General features: G+C 45.1%; 2 protein-coding genes across 2 annotated transcripts in view; both read right to left on the bottom strand.

Moving 5' to 3' along the window:
• Positions 1-8,784: 8,784 nt before the first annotated feature.
• On the bottom strand, positions 8,785-9,180 carry LOC126490010 (transmembrane protein 251-like). The gene has a single exon (XM_050124653.1). It carries the CDS (start codon positions 9,178-9,180, stop codon positions 8,785-8,787), a length of 396 nt encoding a protein of 131 aa, XP_049980610.1.
• A 4,970-nt stretch (positions 9,181-14,150) lies between these two features.
• LOC126490009 (methanethiol oxidase-like) overlaps positions 14,151-17,365 on the bottom strand; it is an 11,600-nt gene continuing 8,385 nt past the window's right edge. Inside the window, exons 6-10 of the mRNA XM_050124652.1 lie at positions 16,021-16,099; positions 15,818-15,939; positions 14,962-15,054; positions 14,726-14,844; positions 14,151-14,517 (exon numbers count right to left, since the gene is read on the bottom strand). Of these exons, the coding sequence (XP_049980609.1) occupies positions 14,355-14,517; positions 14,726-14,844; positions 14,962-15,054; positions 15,818-15,939; positions 16,021-16,099 (576 nt within the window). The 3' untranslated portion in view covers positions 14,151-14,354. The remainder of the gene's footprint in view (positions 14,518-14,725; positions 14,845-14,961; positions 15,055-15,817; positions 15,940-16,020; positions 16,100-17,365) is intronic.

Below are 17,365 nucleotides of genomic sequence, written 5' to 3'. Positions count from 1 at the left end.
GACGAGAGAACAAGCACTTAGAAGCACAAACACACATACACACTCACACACACATATGCACACACACACTCACACTCACACATCTACCCTCATATGCACATATCATAAGTACAAACAATAATAAACACAAATTTTAAAATGAAGCTAGGTTGTGATGCACACCTTTAACTCCAGAACCTGCTTAGCAGAAGCAGGTGGATCTCTGGGAGTTCAAGGCCAGCCTGGTTTGCAGAGTGAGCTCTAGGACAGCTATGGCTACACAGAGAAATCCTGTGTAGAAGACAAAACAAAGCAACCAACAGAATTAAAATGATCTTGTTGAAGCTGTGAGGGTGAAGCCTAGGTTGTAATGGAGACCTGTGGGGGTTTGGGTAGGAATAGCCCCCATAAGGCTCATATATTTGAATTCTTGTTCATTAGGGATTGGGGCTACTTGAAAGAGATTAGGAAATATGTTTGTTGGAGGAAGTAGGTCACTGGGAATGGGCTTTGGGGTTTCAAATGCTCAAGCCAGGCCCAGTGTCTGTCTGTTCCTGCTGCCTTTGGATCTGATGTAGAACTCTCAGATCTCATGTCTACCTGAGTGCTTCCATGCTCCCCGCCATGAGGATGATGGGCTAAATCTCTGAAAATGTCAGGCAGCCCCAATTAAATGCTTTCTTTTATAAAAGTTGCTGTGGTCACGGTGTCTCTTCACAGCAACAGAACACTGTCTAAGACAGAAGTGGTACCAGGGAGCAAAATGCCAAATATTTTAATTGTGGTAGTATAGGACATCTGAAAAGGGATTGTAGACAAGGTGCTTCTAGAAATAATGTTTCCTCTCAGAATGACAAAAATAGAAGGTCTCAATCTTCTGGCTTATGTAGAAGTTGTAACAAAAGCCAGATGGTGGTGATGAATGCCTTTAATCTCAGCTCTTGGGAGGCAGAGGCAGGTAGATCTCTGTGAGTATGAGGCCAGCCTGGTCTACAAGAGCTAGTTCCAGGACAGGAACCAAAGCTATCCTGAGAAACCCTGTCTCAAAAAAACAAAACAAAACAAAACAAAAAAGATGTGGCAAAGGTTGATATTGGACCAGTGAATGTAGATCAACAAAAGACAAACAAGGCAACTCATTACCTTCGGGAAATTCCTTAGAGGGCCTCTCACAGGCCTCCAGGTCCAGTTATTCCCAGTCACTGCAGAGGACATGTCTCCCCAGGAAAATTAAAAAATCCAGTGCCTATTGTTTAAAAAAAAACCATACTGTTGTTCTGGATGATGGAATAAAAATGGAAGATGAATAAAAAATTACATTAGAAAATAGGAAACATATATTTTGGCAGACTTCTAAAAATGATCAAAGACCAAAGTTGAGAGTAGAAATAAATAACATTATAATTGAAGGATTACAGGACATGGGTGCTGATGTGACTGTTATTATCCAGAATCTTGACATCAGAATTGGCCTCTTCAGGAGACAGATGTTCCGTTCCCAGGAATTGGGACCCTATCTCAAGTAAAACAAAGCACGAGATGGGTTGAATGCATAGGGCCAGAAGGATAGAGGGGAAGGCTGAAGCCATATGGGGCTAATATAGCACTGACTCTATGGGGTTGTGATTTGTGGCTGCAATGGAACACCCAGATTAACATTCCTGCAGTCTCAGAAACAGAACATAAACCAGCTCATGTTTCTGGTGCATTCTAGTCATATTGCCTTCCAGAATTTACTCTACAGAAATTTTAATGCAGAAGGAAGATATTAGCTTAGAATCGATGATTTTTACCACATAAACTAAGTAAAAATTTAAAATCTCATGTGGAAAAAGTCTTTGAATTAATTATTAAAGGAAAATTGAGACTTCATCAACTACCAGGAATAAATCCAGCAGAGATGATAGTACTTTCTACTAGTGATGAAATAAAAAAAATTATGGCAAGACAATAAACCCTGACAAAGAACTTGTGCCAAATTTTTAGGAGAGATTAATAAAAACTATCCCCAAAGCAATAGATTAGCCTTACAAAGAGAACTACTTGGATCCATCCCTGCATTATGCATGACACACCAATAACTGGAGCTCATACATTCTATTCTGATGCAAATAAATGAGGAAAGGCAGGTTTCAAAGCAGAAGGGTTAAGTTAGGTGGAACAAAGTCCTTATAATTCTGTACAAAAGGCATGCTATTCTCATGGTGCTAAGGGATTTTAAAGAACCTCTCAATATAGTTACTGATTTGCAATATGCAGAAAAAGTTGTTTTGCATATTGAAACCACTGAATTAATACAAATGATACAGAATTGACTTCATTATTTAATTCAGGTTTAAGATATAATCTGCTTTTATAGATATAATATGGGTTTTGTCCCATATATGTTAACACACATCCAATCCCACACGGTCCTCTAGCATGAGGAAATGCAGAAATCGATATATTGTTGATTGAAATGTGCTGAAGGCCTCAGAATTTCATTAAAAAAAATCATGTCGGGCTGGAGAGATGGCTCAGCGGTTAAGAGCACTGTCTGCTCTTCCAAAGGTCCTGAGTTCAATTCCCAGCAACCATATGGTGGCTCACAGCCATCTGTAATGAGATCTGGTGCCCTCTTCTGGCGTGCGGGCATACATGGAGGCAGAATGTTGTATACATAATAAATAAATCCTTTAAAAAAAATCATGTCAGTAGCAAAGGTTTAAATAAGTAGTTTTCTATTACATGGCAACAAGCTAAGGAGATTGTAAGGAGATGTCCTAATTGTTCTTTATGTAATCAAATACTGCTACCTCCAAAGGGCACTCAAAGGAATTAAATCTGGCAGATGGATGTGTTCCACTTTGGAAAATTTGGAAAATTAATTTATATCTATATATACACCACACCACTGACACCTATTCAGGTTTTCAATGGGCAACTGTTTTGAGTTTGGAAAAGGCTGATTCAACAATCACACATTTACTAGAAGTTATGGCCATCATAGGTATCCCTGCACAAATAAAGACAGACAATGGTTCCAGCATATGTCTCAAAGAAAATGAAACAGTTTTTTGCTTATTATAATATAAACCATATTACAGGTATACTAAACAATCCTACATACCAGAAAGATATGAAAGATCAAATTGAACTATAAAGTACAAACAGAAACAAACAAACAGAAAGGGATAGAAAATATCCCCCAAAGCAGATGGCATAATGCTTTATTAACCTTGAATTTTTTTTTAAAGATTTATTTATGTATACAACATTCTGCCTCGATGTATGCCCGCACGCCAGAGGAGGGCGCCAGATCTCAGTACAGATGGTTGTGAGCCACCATGTGGTTGCTGGGAATTGAACTCAGGACCTCTGGAAGAGCAGCCAGTGCTCTTAACCTCTGAGCCATTTCTCCAGTCCAACCTTGAATTTTCTTAATGCTAATGAAAAAGGGCATCAGAGAGACATTGGATATAGAAAAAACTTATGAACTGAATCAGCCAGTGTATTTCAAGGATGTGTTGACCTCAAAACAGAAACCAGGAGATGTGCTACGTTGGGGAAGGGATTTTGCTCTTGTTTCCACAGGAGAAGAAAAGCTATGTTACAAAATTAATCAAGATTTGGTTTGAAAAAGAGAAGCCTCTTGAGAAAGAGAAATTACAGCTCATCCATAGAGATGACAATCATACAGGTTGTAAGGGAACCTCAGTGTTCTGTTCTTGTCTTTAAAGGAAAGTACCCATCTTCAAAAAGTCAAGAGACCCTTGGGCGTCTAGACGCCTAAAAATGAAAAGATAGGTGTCCAGAAAGTATCACCAAGCAAAGAGAAATCTGACTTATGCTATCAATATCTTCTGCAGGGTAAAACTTCACTACCTGAACACACACACACACACACACACACACACACACACACACGTAGATATAGATATATGTTTGCCACATTTGCTGCACATTTTTTAAAGATTGTTTAATATTTTAATATAAAGCCTTACTCTTTAAGCTATATAGGTATTAAAGAATTATAGATCAATAGTCATCCATGTTTGTCATACTTATAGGTAGACTAGTCAAGTTCTTTAGATGCATAGTGATTGTATTCTACATAGATAGGTAATCTTCAACCACTTAAAAAAAACCTGTAGGATATGGCATTTAAATAATGTAAGATTCTGTTGACGTGAGACATGATTGCTCCAGGCAGCATCAATCTATTCCTGAGAGAATGTTGGGTACTGAAGACACTCCACTTGGAGCTTGTTTTATTCTTGGCAAAACTGGCCTTTGGGCAAAGAACGGCCCCTGCCTCGACCACTGACAAATTGCACAGGCTCCAGACTAGACAAGCAGGATACAAAGAAAAAAAAAAAAAAAAAGACTGCCAAACCTTGCTAAGACAGGGTAAGATGGTTTTGGAAATTATCCTGCCTCTGGAAATGGTCTGTCAGTTACTCTAGGCCTTAGCCAAAATTGGTTGCCCCAACGTTGCAAATGAGACTTTGGGTGATTGCCCAGGTAGCCAGTTGTCTCTGTCATTTCTTGCACTTTTTGGAAGTTGATTGTGATTCCTGTTTACTCAAGTAATATTATTTCCCTTCTCGGGTCTTTGATGAGGTTGAAGACCAGATAGTTACTTTCCTCTCATGACTTGGCCAAGCCATTTTTAATATAAGACTCCTAGGATAGGATAACTATTAAAACATTTAGTATATGTTTTTTGTTTGATGTTGTTCATGCTGGTTGTAATTTTAATTTTTATATATTTTTTGCCTCTTCTTTTCCCTGCACAATACTTGATATTTGTTCTTATTGTATATAGTTTTGTATTAGGCTTAGAACTTTCTTGTGTAGACAAAAGTGGGAGATGAGTGGGAAGTCCTTCAGCCAACAGCTTTAAGATACTGGCCCACTTTGGGAGTGGTCTCATGTACTATAAATGCAGAAAAAGAACATGTGTGGGTCCCTTGGCTGCCAGATTCGGTTCCAGTTCCCCACTCATGAAGAGGACTGCTGATCACTACTTTTTCTGTGAGTCTATCCCTAAATAAATGTCTTTATTATACTCCATTTTGGGCTAGTGTGGGACCATTTTATTTTAAATTGCAACAGTACTTCCTGTCCTTGTCCTAAAAATCTGCCTGAGGCTAAATTGAAGAGTTTTTGATTAACAGCATTGGCAGAGGAGATATCAAGACAGCCTAGTATTAACTGCTTGGTTATTAATGGCCACTCTTATGCAGATCTAGAATGAAAAGGAGCAAGCCTGTAAGCAGCCCTCCTCTATGGCCTCTGCAGCAGCTCCTGCCTCCCTGTTCCTGCCTGCACTGCTTTTGATGATGAACTGTTAAATGGAAAGGTAGGTAAAATTAACCCTTTCCTCCCCAAGTTGCTTTGGTCCTGGTGTTTCATCTCAGCAAGAGTAACCCTAACTAAGACAAACCCCAGGTTTTGTTAGCAGTGCCAGGATCATGAATCATCTACCAAGAAAAGCTGTAAACCCAGAGCGGAGCCTGCCCAAGAGGGCAGCTATGTGTGCTACAGGTAACAGAATGTGAGGGTGGCGCTAAGTCTGTGGCAGCTCAGACAAGGCCACATGGGCCCTGGAGCCCTTGGTAACAGACGTGGGACTCTGGGTTGGTGTCTTCCCTGCCGCCTTTGCTCTTACTTTGGTCAGATCTTTTATTGCGATCTTTCTCCTCTCTCGGAGGGAAAATGTTTGTTCCTTGCCATTGTGTATGTGACATATATAACTTGTTTTTACCTTAGAACTCAGAAAACATTTTAAATGCCCCTGCCTTAGCTTCCTGAATGTTGGCATTCCATGCCCAACTCTGAATTTGGATTTTTAACATTATAAAAGCTATTGAAATTTGGGATGTTTTAGAGGTAAGCATGCATTCTGTATTATGAGATCACATTGGACTTTATGGTCCTGGGGTGGAATGTTATGGTTTAAAAGGATTTGTCTGGGTATCAGGCTTGTGAGAACTTTTTGTTTCTGCCAAAGGTGGCGAGCTCACCAAGGGGCAGTGTTCTGAGAACCTCCCTCATCCTGTGAGTCCCTAGTGTCCATGCCTGTCTGTCTAGTCTCTGGGTATCCTGAGGCTTGGCTATCACAGCTTCCCCTTTACCCCAGCTATGAACCAGTCAGTCCTGTCAGATTGTGAGGTCAAGCTCCCAGCCATGGGGTGAGACACAGTCACTAAGTTCACTTTCTTCCCTAGTGTCCTGCAGCCTGGCTTGGGTCATAGCACACACTTTTTGCACAGATAAATTGTCTTGCCAGGTTACTTTCACCTTGTTTGTGTCGCTGCGTGTGATACAAGGCTATTCCAACAACTGGGGGCTTATCTAGGATTTCAAACCCATCTGGGAGGATTTTTGATCTCATCTCTTTGGGGAGACTTGTCCCATGGCCCTACTGGGGAGGGGTCCCAAGGTCTTGATTGACCAGCAATGATCCCAGGAAAGAGAGTTTCTTGGCAGTGTGGGGAAGGATCAAAGAAAGTTCTGTGGTGGCCATGCAACTCTGTGCCTAGAATAGGTTTTTAAAAATTGCTGTGGAGGATGACAAAGTATTCCTTTGTAAACGGAGACTGCTTGTTCATTCCTGGCTTCCCAGACCCAAATAATCATACTGAAACTATTACAACACTGCTTGGCCTATTAGCTCAGGCTTCTTACTAACTAATTCTTACATCTTAAATTAACCCATTTCTGTTAATGTGTGTATTGCCACAAGGCTGTGGCTTACTGGGTAACGTTCTGTTCTGGCGTCTTTTTCCTTTGGCAGCTACATGGCGTCTCCTTGACTCTGCCTACTCTCTCTCTATATCTCCGTTCTGATTTCCCACCTGGATTTACTCTGCAAAGCCATTGGACAAACGGCTTTATTCATGAACCAATAACAGCAACACACATACAGAAGACATCCCGCATCACTCCTTAGTGGTGGACATTCTGCAGGTTGCGTGCATGAGTGTCTTGTAGTGCAGAAACCTCCGCAAGGATGGAGATTAAACTCTGACCAGGATGGGAAATGATTAGGCCAAAATGAGTGTCAAGGAAAATAAAGAAAATAAACAATTTCCCAAGATAGGAAGGGGAGCCCACTGTCCTGGCTGACCTAACGTCTTCCCGTCCCATTCAGTACACCTTTTCCTGCCCTAAATTCAGAGAGCGTGAGCAATGCCAATGAAACTTCCAAAGCCTGTGTTTTGTCTCCTATATGCACCGTGTACCCAAGAATCTTCCACCAGGTTCCCTCTTAGAACACTGGAAGGCTTTGGATTCGGTGTGGGGGAAGGGAGAACAGAAAGCCATTTACTGTGGCTCAGTTCAGTACTGCTCTAGACCATGGTCGTAGCTTCTGTGTGTAGAAGCATCCCACAGGCTGCTGTGGTGGTTGGAATGACAATTCCACCACACAGGCTCATGTGTTTAAGCATTTGGTCCCTAGTCGGTGCAACTGTTTGGGGGAAGGATTAGGAGTAGCCTTGTTGGAGAAGGTGTGTCACGGTGGGGGTGGGTGGCCTTTGAGATTTCACAGTCCCATCATTCCTAGTTAGCTCTCTCTGTTTTGTGCTTGTGGGTCAGGTATAAGTTCTCAGCTACTGGTCGGGCACCACGCCTGCCTGCCTGCTGCCTTGCTCCTCCATGATGATCACAGACTCACCCTTTGAAACTGGAAACTTTCTTTTCTAAGGTGTACTGGTCATGGTGTCTTCACAGCAATAGAAAACCAAGATAGCTATTAAGGTTTTAAATCAGGATTAATTATTTTTTGAGACAGGGTTTCTCCATGCAGTCCTGGCTGTTCTGGAACTTGCTCTGTAGACCAGGCTGACCTTAAACTCAGAGATCCACCTGCCCCTGCCTCCCCAGTGATGGGATTAAAGGCATGTGCCACTATCACCTGGTTTTCTGATTTTTTTCCTTTGTTATTTTTGGCCTTACTGGAGAGTTATTTCTTTCTTTTATTTTAAGAATTTTGTTTTTTAAATATTTATTTATTTATTTATTTATTTATTTATTATGTATACAATATTCTGTCTGTGTGTATGTCTGCAGGCCAGAAGAGGGCACCAGATCTTATTACAGATGGTTGTGAGCCACCATGTTGTTGACTGGGAATTGAACTCAGAACCTTTGGAAGAGCAGGCAATGCTCTTAACCACTGAGCCATCTCTCCAGCCCCTTAAGAATTTTTTTTTATTTATTATGTGTACAGTATTCTCAGTATTCTGTCTGCATGTATGCCCGCAGGTCAGAGGGTACCAGATCTCATTACAGATGACTGTGAGCCACCATTTGGTTGCTGGGAATTAACTCAGGACCTTTGGAAGAGCAGACAGTGCTCTTAACTGCTGAGCCGTCTCTCCAGCCCCGAGTTATTTCTTTTCTTTTCTTTTTTTTTTTTTTTGAATGTATAAAATTTAAATTTATGATCATGGCCAGACCCTTTTACATTTAACACAATGGAAATATTCATTGTTTTCCCCAACGGAAAAAATCTGGGTCATACTATGTTGCACATAGACTAGAAATAAAAATTCGGGTACTTTTTCAAGTTTCTAAAGACTGCAAATAACAAGCCATTATTTCACTTCCAGAATCTGAAGTCAGCAACAATGATTCTTTAGTAGTTTCTCGGGCTTAAGAAGTCATTATTATTCAGATAAAGTAGTCCTCTGGTCACATTTTTTTTAAGTCCCTGCTCCACCACAACTTCCTGAGATTTGTGAGGAAACTGCAGTCTTGTGATTAGCTTCCATATAGTACCAGCAGTCTTGTAATCAGGAGAAGTCAGTGTCTGCTTTAGATGTCAATCAGTTGTAGCCTGCTGATCTGATTAGAAGCCTTGACGAATGCCTGGTGGCGATTGCAGAGAACCGCCAAGCATCCGGGTATGATACAGTAGCCCATTGTTTGGGGATCAGCTCCTGTACAAGAATAAAGAAACAAAAACATCTGTAAGTATGGTATCAGAAAAATAACTGTCCACAACCAAAAGGGCAGGGAGAGTAACCGAGCTTTCAAGGAGTGTGTCCATGTGGTTCCTTCCCGAGGCTCCTCAGGGTGCTGCGGAATGTGTCCCAAAGCCAACCTGTTGTAAGTCTCATTGATTTCACAAACACAGTAAAATGCTGCTGCACTTGCCAGCAAATACAGTCCCACTGCAGTCCACCCCTTCCGCTGACGGAAGTTCATCATTCTTCATGTCCTGTGCCTTCCTGTCCTGAGTGGCCTGCCCTTTCGCAGTCCCCGAATGCCACTGCAGTCAGAGGGGTTATTTCTTTTGTTATAGCCATCCTAATCTAACTTGGATGTTTGTTTGTTTTTTGTTTTTGTTTTTGTTTTTGTTTTTGTTTTTTGAGACAAGGTTTCTCTGTGGCTTTGGAGCCTGTGCTGGCACTAGCTCTTGTAGACCAGGCTGGTCTCGAACTCACAGAGTTCGCCTGCCTCTGCATTCTGAGTGCTGGGATTAAAGGCGTGCACCACCACCGCTTGGCTTTTTTGTTGTTGTTGTTGTTGGATGTTTGTTTGAAAAAAAAATAAAGGTATTGACTTCCACATTGAATTTTGAAATGCGTGGATCCCACGGAATCTGTTCCCTGATGGGAATGGGCTTGTTTTCATATGGAACTGAGCTCACAGCACTCCAAAGTAACCATGTAGTTTGCCACCATCTTGATCTATGACATCAACAGAGTAGTAAGAGCTCTGTGACTTTATTGCCATCTTAGTTCATACCATGTGGTTGCCTAAACCAAGATGGCTGTACCCCTAAAACTTCCCCAAACTTTCCAGTACCCCTCAGCCCTCAGGAGATCACCACAATCCTGGAAATTCTTCCACTGCAGGCCTTCAACCGCACATCCCAATCCACAGACATTCAACCACACACCCCAATCCACAGACATTCAACCACACACCCCAATTCACAGACATTCAACCATACATCCCAATCCACAGACATTCAACCACACATCCCAATCCTTTTCTCTCTTCCACCACAGGTGTTCAGCTGCACATTCCAATTCTTTTCTTTTTTTAGTGTTCACCTTCCTGGATGCCTCATAGGATCCTGGAAACAGGATACCTAGGGGAGATAACAGCATGGAATCTATAGCCTTGTAAGAAAATTGATGCATTTTCTGTGCCCAGCCACGGAGGTATTACCAAACTTTCATGATTGTTTTGATTTATTTTATGTGTATGGGTGTTTTGCCTGCATATATGTCAGTGTGCCACATACAAGGAAGTACCCAGGAAGGCCAGAAAAGGACATCGAATCTGTGGTGTTACAAATCGTTGTGAACCACTATGAGGATTCTGGGAATTGAACTCTGGTCCTTTGGAAAACCAGCAAATGCTCTTAATCACTGAGTCAGCACTCCATCTACCCCACTCCCTTCTTTTGATACTTTTGTTTCGAGACAGGACGTCACTGTAATTCTGGTGCCTGGAACTCGCTGTGTAGACCAGCCTGGCTTTGAACCCATAGTGATCCACCTGCTTCTGCCTCAGAGTGCTATGATTCAAGTTTGACGCATTGTTCAACATGGATGTATTTACTGGTTTCTAGAGGGGACTTAGTGCTTCTACAGTCAACTGAGGTCAAACTTCCCTTTGTGGGACTCCCAGCCTGGAGACTCACTGTTAGTTATGAAAGCTTGGCCTTTAGCTCCTATGGCTCAAATTAGCCTGCTGTTACTCAGCTGTGTTTACCAGTGTCCTCCCACCTTTATTCCATTCTCTATGTCTAATTCCCTCAATGTCTTGCTTGCATCTTTGCCACTCATCTTTCCCGATTCCTCTCTCCCCTGAAGTCTCACCGGTTCTCTCCGGCCTAGTTATTGGCCATTCTGCTCTTCATTAGACCAATCATAACAGCACATCTTCACAGAGTGTACAAACATCCCCAACAGTCAGCTTCCAGCGGGAGCTGACACTGGGGGTCTAGACCTGGACAGCTCACGGGAATGTGCAGAGGGCAGGGCCTTGAGAAAGCACAGACCCCAGCTGGGACTCAAGGGGGAGATTGCCAGGCGCTGGCCAAGCTGCCAGAAGCAGAGAGCTACCACAGCTGGAGGCAGGAAGTTGATGCCTGCCATGATAAGCTAAATAGAAACAGAGCACCCAAAGGAAGTTCTTTACTTCCAACCTTTATCACCTGCCAGTGTAGGACTCAGCCATCGATAAGTTTAATGGAGGCCTGAGTCTCAGTAGTTTACCCTGAAGCAATACCTGGTTGCAGGAAGAACCACAAACTGAGATTATCTGAGCACCACCCAAGAACAGACCATCCAAAGGAAATGTCTAAACATTCCAACCACTGTAGATAGGATCACCTTCCAGCACATACTCACCAGGACACCCATAGACAAATGTCAGCCAATCAGGGGTCCTGAACCTTAGAAATCCCTTACCCCCACATTTACAACTATAAAAACCCAACTCTAACTGAGTTCGGGGCTCTCCAATTATTCCAATATGTTGGACACACGGAGAGACCGAGTTTGCTAACTTGTATAAAATAAAGAAAGGCTCTTTGCTTCTACTTGTTGGTTTTTGGGGGACTCATGGATCTGGATATAACAGCGAGCCTGCTTCTCTCGAGCAGATATTCCTTCCCTTCCTGAGACTCCTTTGCTCCGTGCTTGTGACCCGCTTTTCTCTGGGGCTGCTTGTCTTGGCTGTCACTTTGCAGCGACAGCAGCATAGGCAGACTAAGGAAAAGAGCAGGTCGGCGCCACCTCTCTCCGGGTTCTTTCCCCAACCGCCACCCCCACACTCCCCACCCCCAACAAGATTTCTCCAGGTAGTTCTGGCTGTCCTGGGACTCACTCTGTAGACCAGGCTGGCCTTGAACTCACAGAGATCCTCCTAACTTTGCCTCCTGAGTGCTGGGATTAAAGGCGTGCAACACCACTGCCTGGTTCTCTCTGGGTTCTGTAAGATTTATTTTCTGTGCTCTCCAGAATATGGGTATCAAGTCAATAATAGTACCAATAGTAATATAGTAAAAGGCTGTTCACTGTCAGAACTGGGAGAAGGTGGAGAGGCCCCCTCCACCTTACAAACACCTCAGTAACTCTGGTACCATAGTTTTAAGGAATTACTATTTGAGAGTTTCAGACATGTTTTGATTGTACACACACACCAACTTTCCAGCATCATACTTTAATATGGTTTGTTGAGTTCTCTTGGATCATGCAGTATCAGTTTGATGATGTTTTATTGTGTTAATGATTCTCCCTTATCTGCTTCTGCCTCCTGGGTTCAAAGGCGTGTGCTGTTATACCCTGCCCTGGAGTTGTCTTCATGGCTGAGAGCTGGGGATGCTCCTTGGTGATCTCCGTATGATTGTGTTCCATTCTGCTCTGATATAAATAATGCTGGTTTTTGAAAGAAAAAGAAATCAACAGAGTTCCTGGCTGCTCTTTATACAAGGGCTAGCTTAAAGAACAAAATTGTATGTCTAATCAAGTTTTATTTAAGAGTGTTCGGCTTTTACTCAAGCTTTATGTAAATAATGCACAGTAGTTAAAAATACCAGACTGGTGGAATTGACCTTCTGTGTCTTCAGTAACCATAGTTGGAGGCCTCTATGGATATGGCCAGAGGTATTATTTTAAAGTCCGCTAAGTTTCAGGGGACTGTAGGGGCATCTCCTGGATTGTCCTATAACTGTGAGGAGGCACCTGTTCTCTTGTTCTGAGAGGCCGTGGAGACCTCCTCCAGTGAACTATAACCTGTGCACGGTCTACAAAGAGGAGCATCAAGACAGGGAAATTTTCCACAATGCTTCCAAGAAGCACGGGCTTCTCCTCACATAGATGGAAAAACTGGGGAGAGGAAGGTTAGCACAGCAGACGGTCTTCTCAAGTCCAAGTGACCCCCAAGGACAGATTCGCAGAGGACTTGACAGTGTGTATTAGTTACTGTTCTGTTGCTGTGATAAGACACCATAACCAAGGCAACATACAGGAAGGAGAATTTACTTGGGGCTTAAGATTCCAGAGGGAGAGGAGCCGTCACCATCACGGTGGGAAAACATGGCAGCAGGCAGGCCTTGGCCATGTGTCTCTTGACATCAGTAGAACAATAACCAGGACACTCTTGGTTCATAACGAACACTCGATTAACTTGTCTATCAAGACATACTTTATGCTGATATTCAACTGTGCTGGGAATTAAAGGTTCAATTCACAACAACTCCTGAGTATTCCTCCCTTAGGATCCCCCCACCCTCCCTCAAGAGGTTTCACTTTTCTGTAGGAAATCTGTCCAAGCAAAGCAGAATGACGGGTTGGTGATGAGGTTGGTTCAGGCAGCTGGGGATAGTAAGGGTCTCTCGTGGGAGGAGCTGCTGCAGAGGAAGTGCTGGGTGACAGAGGCGAAGGGGAGTCAGAGCTGCACTGGTTGTTCAAGGGAAATGTCTAAAGACTTTATAGGGAAAGAAGGCATGATGCGTGAGATTGTTAGTTTCATGGGAAAAACCATGTGTTAGGTGATACAGCACAGCATAGACCGAGGACCATACAAAACAGAACATAGCCCTGGGGAGATGCTTGGAGGGTAAGGTGTTTGCCAGTGTGTGAGGACCCATGTTCTAATCTCCAGAACCCATGGGAAAACTGGAGGGGGGGGCTGGCCTGCGTGTGAGCCCAGCATGTGGGAAATGAAGACAGAATCCTGGAGTGAGCTGGCTTGTCATCCTCGCTGCAAGAGAGCCTGTCTCCATATATAGGGTGAAGAGTGAACAGGGAAGAGACCCAGGGTCAGTCTGGACCTTACATGTATGTACACACACGTGCTTAAACATACACACATATACACACCACACTCATGTGCTTGAACATGCACACTACACACATATATATACACACACACACCACACGTATGCTTGATATGCACACATACACACACCACATGTGCACACGTGCCCAAAAAAGTCTACAACATTGACTGACATGCCCATCCCTCGGGTTTCCTGTGGCAATCCTTAGGTTTCGATGGCCGTAAAGGGGGAGATGTTTGACATCTCGGGCATCATGTTGGGATCACTGGCACCGACTAGTCACTACGACATCCTGGGGTCTACTTCAGCCTTCTGCATGCAGAAAGTGGCAGTGGCTGAGGCTCGACCCCTCCTCCTCCACGACAGTGCTCTGAGGACAGGCTCAGCATTTTATTTCTTGGGGCTTCAAGAGCTCATTTAGGAACAGCACAGTGACAACAAGCAACAGTCGCGAGATGCTACTCAGTAGATCTCACTAGTCTCAATGTGGCCTTGGAGAGTGGGGGCCAAGCGAACAGAGTGAGGCCAGGCTCCTCAAGGGAGGGCTCAGAACATAGAGGAGGGGATTTGGGGCGAGCCTTCAGATCCAGATGTCAGAACTGCAGTCACCTCCTGGGTACCGAAGCTCATGAGCCAGTGCTGGACCAAGGGGCTCCTTCCCGAAGTCCACCAGAAAGTTGGGGTTCAACTTGAGCCCTCCATTTACAGTGTCTACATCAATTTGCAGCATCACGGAGCCTTCCCTGGAAGACGAAGAAAGGGTGAGAGGTGATATGTGACCAGCACCCCCACCCCAAGATTTGGTGAGGATAAATGGGTTCCTGGGATGGGCAGGGCCCACATGGGCCGTCTGTCTGGTAGGGCACAGGTGGAGTTCCTGAGTTGTCTTCAGAGCCCACGCGATCCTTCTGGAGGCCTGGTGGAGAGGTGATCCTGGACACTGCTGCTCACCTGATGAGGTCGGGGTAAAACTGCTTGTCCCAGGCGCTGTACAGCGACGAGGTGACATAAAGACGCTTCCCATCCAAGCTGAGCTGGATCATCTGAGGGCCTCCAGGAATGCGTTTTCCCTTGGGGAGACAAGAGGTCAGACTCCAAGTGACACACAGATGGGTCCCAGAGCATCCCCCCAGATTCTCCTTGAGCATGGGTCTGAGGGGCCAGTGAGGCCAGGGCGATGTTCTCACCTTGACCACTAGGGGCTCCGGCTGACACTTTAACTCTTGGTCCTCCAGCACCTCCACAGGGCCTCCTTTAACAATGCTGCCCCCAAGGAAGATCTGGGTTCAGGGGTGCAGAGGACAAAGGGGGGCAACAGTGAGAGATACAGTGACGATTAATGTCCATTATCAACCTCACTGGGTGTGGGAATCAGCGAGGACACACACGCCTGGAGTGTCTGTCTGTGGGGCATTTCAGAGAGTTTTAATCAGGAGGAAGATGCACCCTGAGCAGCAGTGGGTCTGATTCCAGAGCAAATGGAAAGGGGAAGACAAGCTGAGTCCCAGCATCCAACTCTGCCTCCTGTGACCGCACATGTAATGTGACCAGCTGCCTCCTGCTTTGCCGCCGTACCTTCTGATTACGATGGAGTCTGTCCCTGCTCAAAGTCTGAGCTGGGATAAACCTTTCCTCCTTTGTGTCTGTGGGATATTTCATCACAGAAGAGTAACTCATACAGGTGTGGACATTACCGAAGAGCTGTTCTCCTTGATTAGAATCGTGTGTGTGTGTGTGTGTGTGTGTGTGTGTGTGTATGTGTGATAGCATCTCACCATGGAACTCTGGCTGGCCTGAAACTCACTATGTAGACCAGGCTGGCCTCGAACTCAAATCCACTTCCCTCTGTCTCAAAGGTGTGCTCCTCCACACCCGGCTAGCATCGCTTTCATATGAGAGTCGTTTCCTGTGCTCAGCCAGGACTCCACAGTCCTGAGCCTGTACCTTGGCTCACAGTTTTGCTTTTCCTGCTCCTCCCTTACCACCCCGGAGCGTCCCCTCCTCTCCATCTTGCCTAGACTCTTCCTCCACCAGTGCCCCTACCTGCCCAGCAAGGCGGGGCTTCTGTGGGTTGGAGATGTCGTACTGTCGAATGTCCCCGTGCAGCCAGTTGCTGAAGTAGAGGAAGCGGTCATCCAGGGACAGCAGGATGTCGGTGATCAAACCTAAGGCGTGGGTTGAGGGCTTTAAGGAGTCTCCCCAGGCCAGGACCCCACCTGCTGACCCCACCCTCTCCCGGAACTCACCTGGCATTTCGGGCAGCAGCCAGCCCTTCACTTTCTTGGAGGGCACCTGGATCACCTTCTCCACGGACCAGGTGCCTCCCTACATTGGGGAAGGGAGGCAGGAAGTGAGCTGAGAACTGGGGACAGGGAGGAGCAGACACTGGGCCTTGTGGCTAGGGTCTCCTTCCCTGCAAGCCACTAAGGCAAGGAGCATGACTGCTCCACCATGGCCCCGCCATTGCTCCTCAGAGTGGCTCCCAGAGATGCTCACTAGGTACATTTTTTTTTTCTTTTTGAGACAGTTCCATGTTGTCCACGCTGGCCTCAAACTCCTGTTCCCCCAGCCTCCACTTTCCAAGTGCTGGGGTCACGTGTGTGCCACAGGACCACCTTAGGTTTTGAATGAATGTATCCATATGGCCCCACCAAAAGTCATGCTGAGATGTAATTACCATTGTGAGGAATTAATAGGTGGGACCTTGACTGGGTTTTTGAGACAGAGGTCTCACTGTGTAGAAGAGGCTGGCCTTGAACCTGCAATCTTCCTGCCACCACATCCCAAGTGCTGGAGCTACAGGTGTGAGCCATTCTGACTGGCTAGGTGGGACCTTTTAGTATTGTTTGTTTTATACGTATGAGTGTTTTGCCTACACGTATGTCTGTGTACCACACGTGTTCATGGTGCCTTCAGAGGCCAGAAAAGAACTCATGTCCCCTGAAACTGGAGTTACAGGCAGTGGTGAGCCGCCCCACGTGGATGCTGGGAATTTAACCCAGGTCTTCTGGAAGAATGGCGAATGCTCTAAACTGCTGAGCCGTCTCTTTGGCCCCTGATTATTTCCTGAGACCGCGTTTCACTATGTGGCCTTGACTGTCCTAGAACTTGCTACGTAGACCAGGCTGGCTGCCGCTTCAGAGATCCGTCTGCCTCTGCCTCTGCCTCCCAAGTGCTGGGGACAAAGGCCTGTGCCACCACCTTGAAATAATTAAGGCAGAGCTCACGGAGGATGGATTCACCTGTGAGAGGATTCATGGTTTTCTTGAAAACGAACCCTTTATAAAGTCACATGGCCTTCTCATCCTGTGATGTCCCTGGAGGTAGAGTTCCCAACCACCAGAAGCCATTCCTCAACCCTGGAAGGCCTAACTGCAGACCTATGAGCTGTCTATTCCTTATCACTGTCCTGCCTGGGATCCTCAGTTGCTCAGTTATAGCAACAGACAACAGACTTAGTCAAGGTGGAGGTTAGTCTGGCCCAGAGAGAAGAGAGGCCAGCCACATATCAGCGTTTCTTCCTGGGAAGCCTTAGGCTGGTGGAACTACAAGTGTGGACGCTGAAGCCTGGGAGGAGGTCCGGAGGAGACT

The sequence above is a fragment of the Alexandromys fortis genome, unplaced genomic scaffold (assembly GCF_014885135.2).
Source record: "Alexandromys fortis isolate MF-2015 unplaced genomic scaffold, M_Fortis_MF-2015_v1.1 scaffold_218, whole genome shotgun sequence".
In the NCBI taxonomy this organism is placed as follows: domain Eukaryota; kingdom Metazoa; phylum Chordata; class Mammalia; order Rodentia; family Cricetidae; genus Alexandromys; species Alexandromys fortis.
The sequence above is the reverse complement of the archived record's forward strand: the minus strand, read 5'-3'. Positions and strand labels throughout refer to the sequence as shown.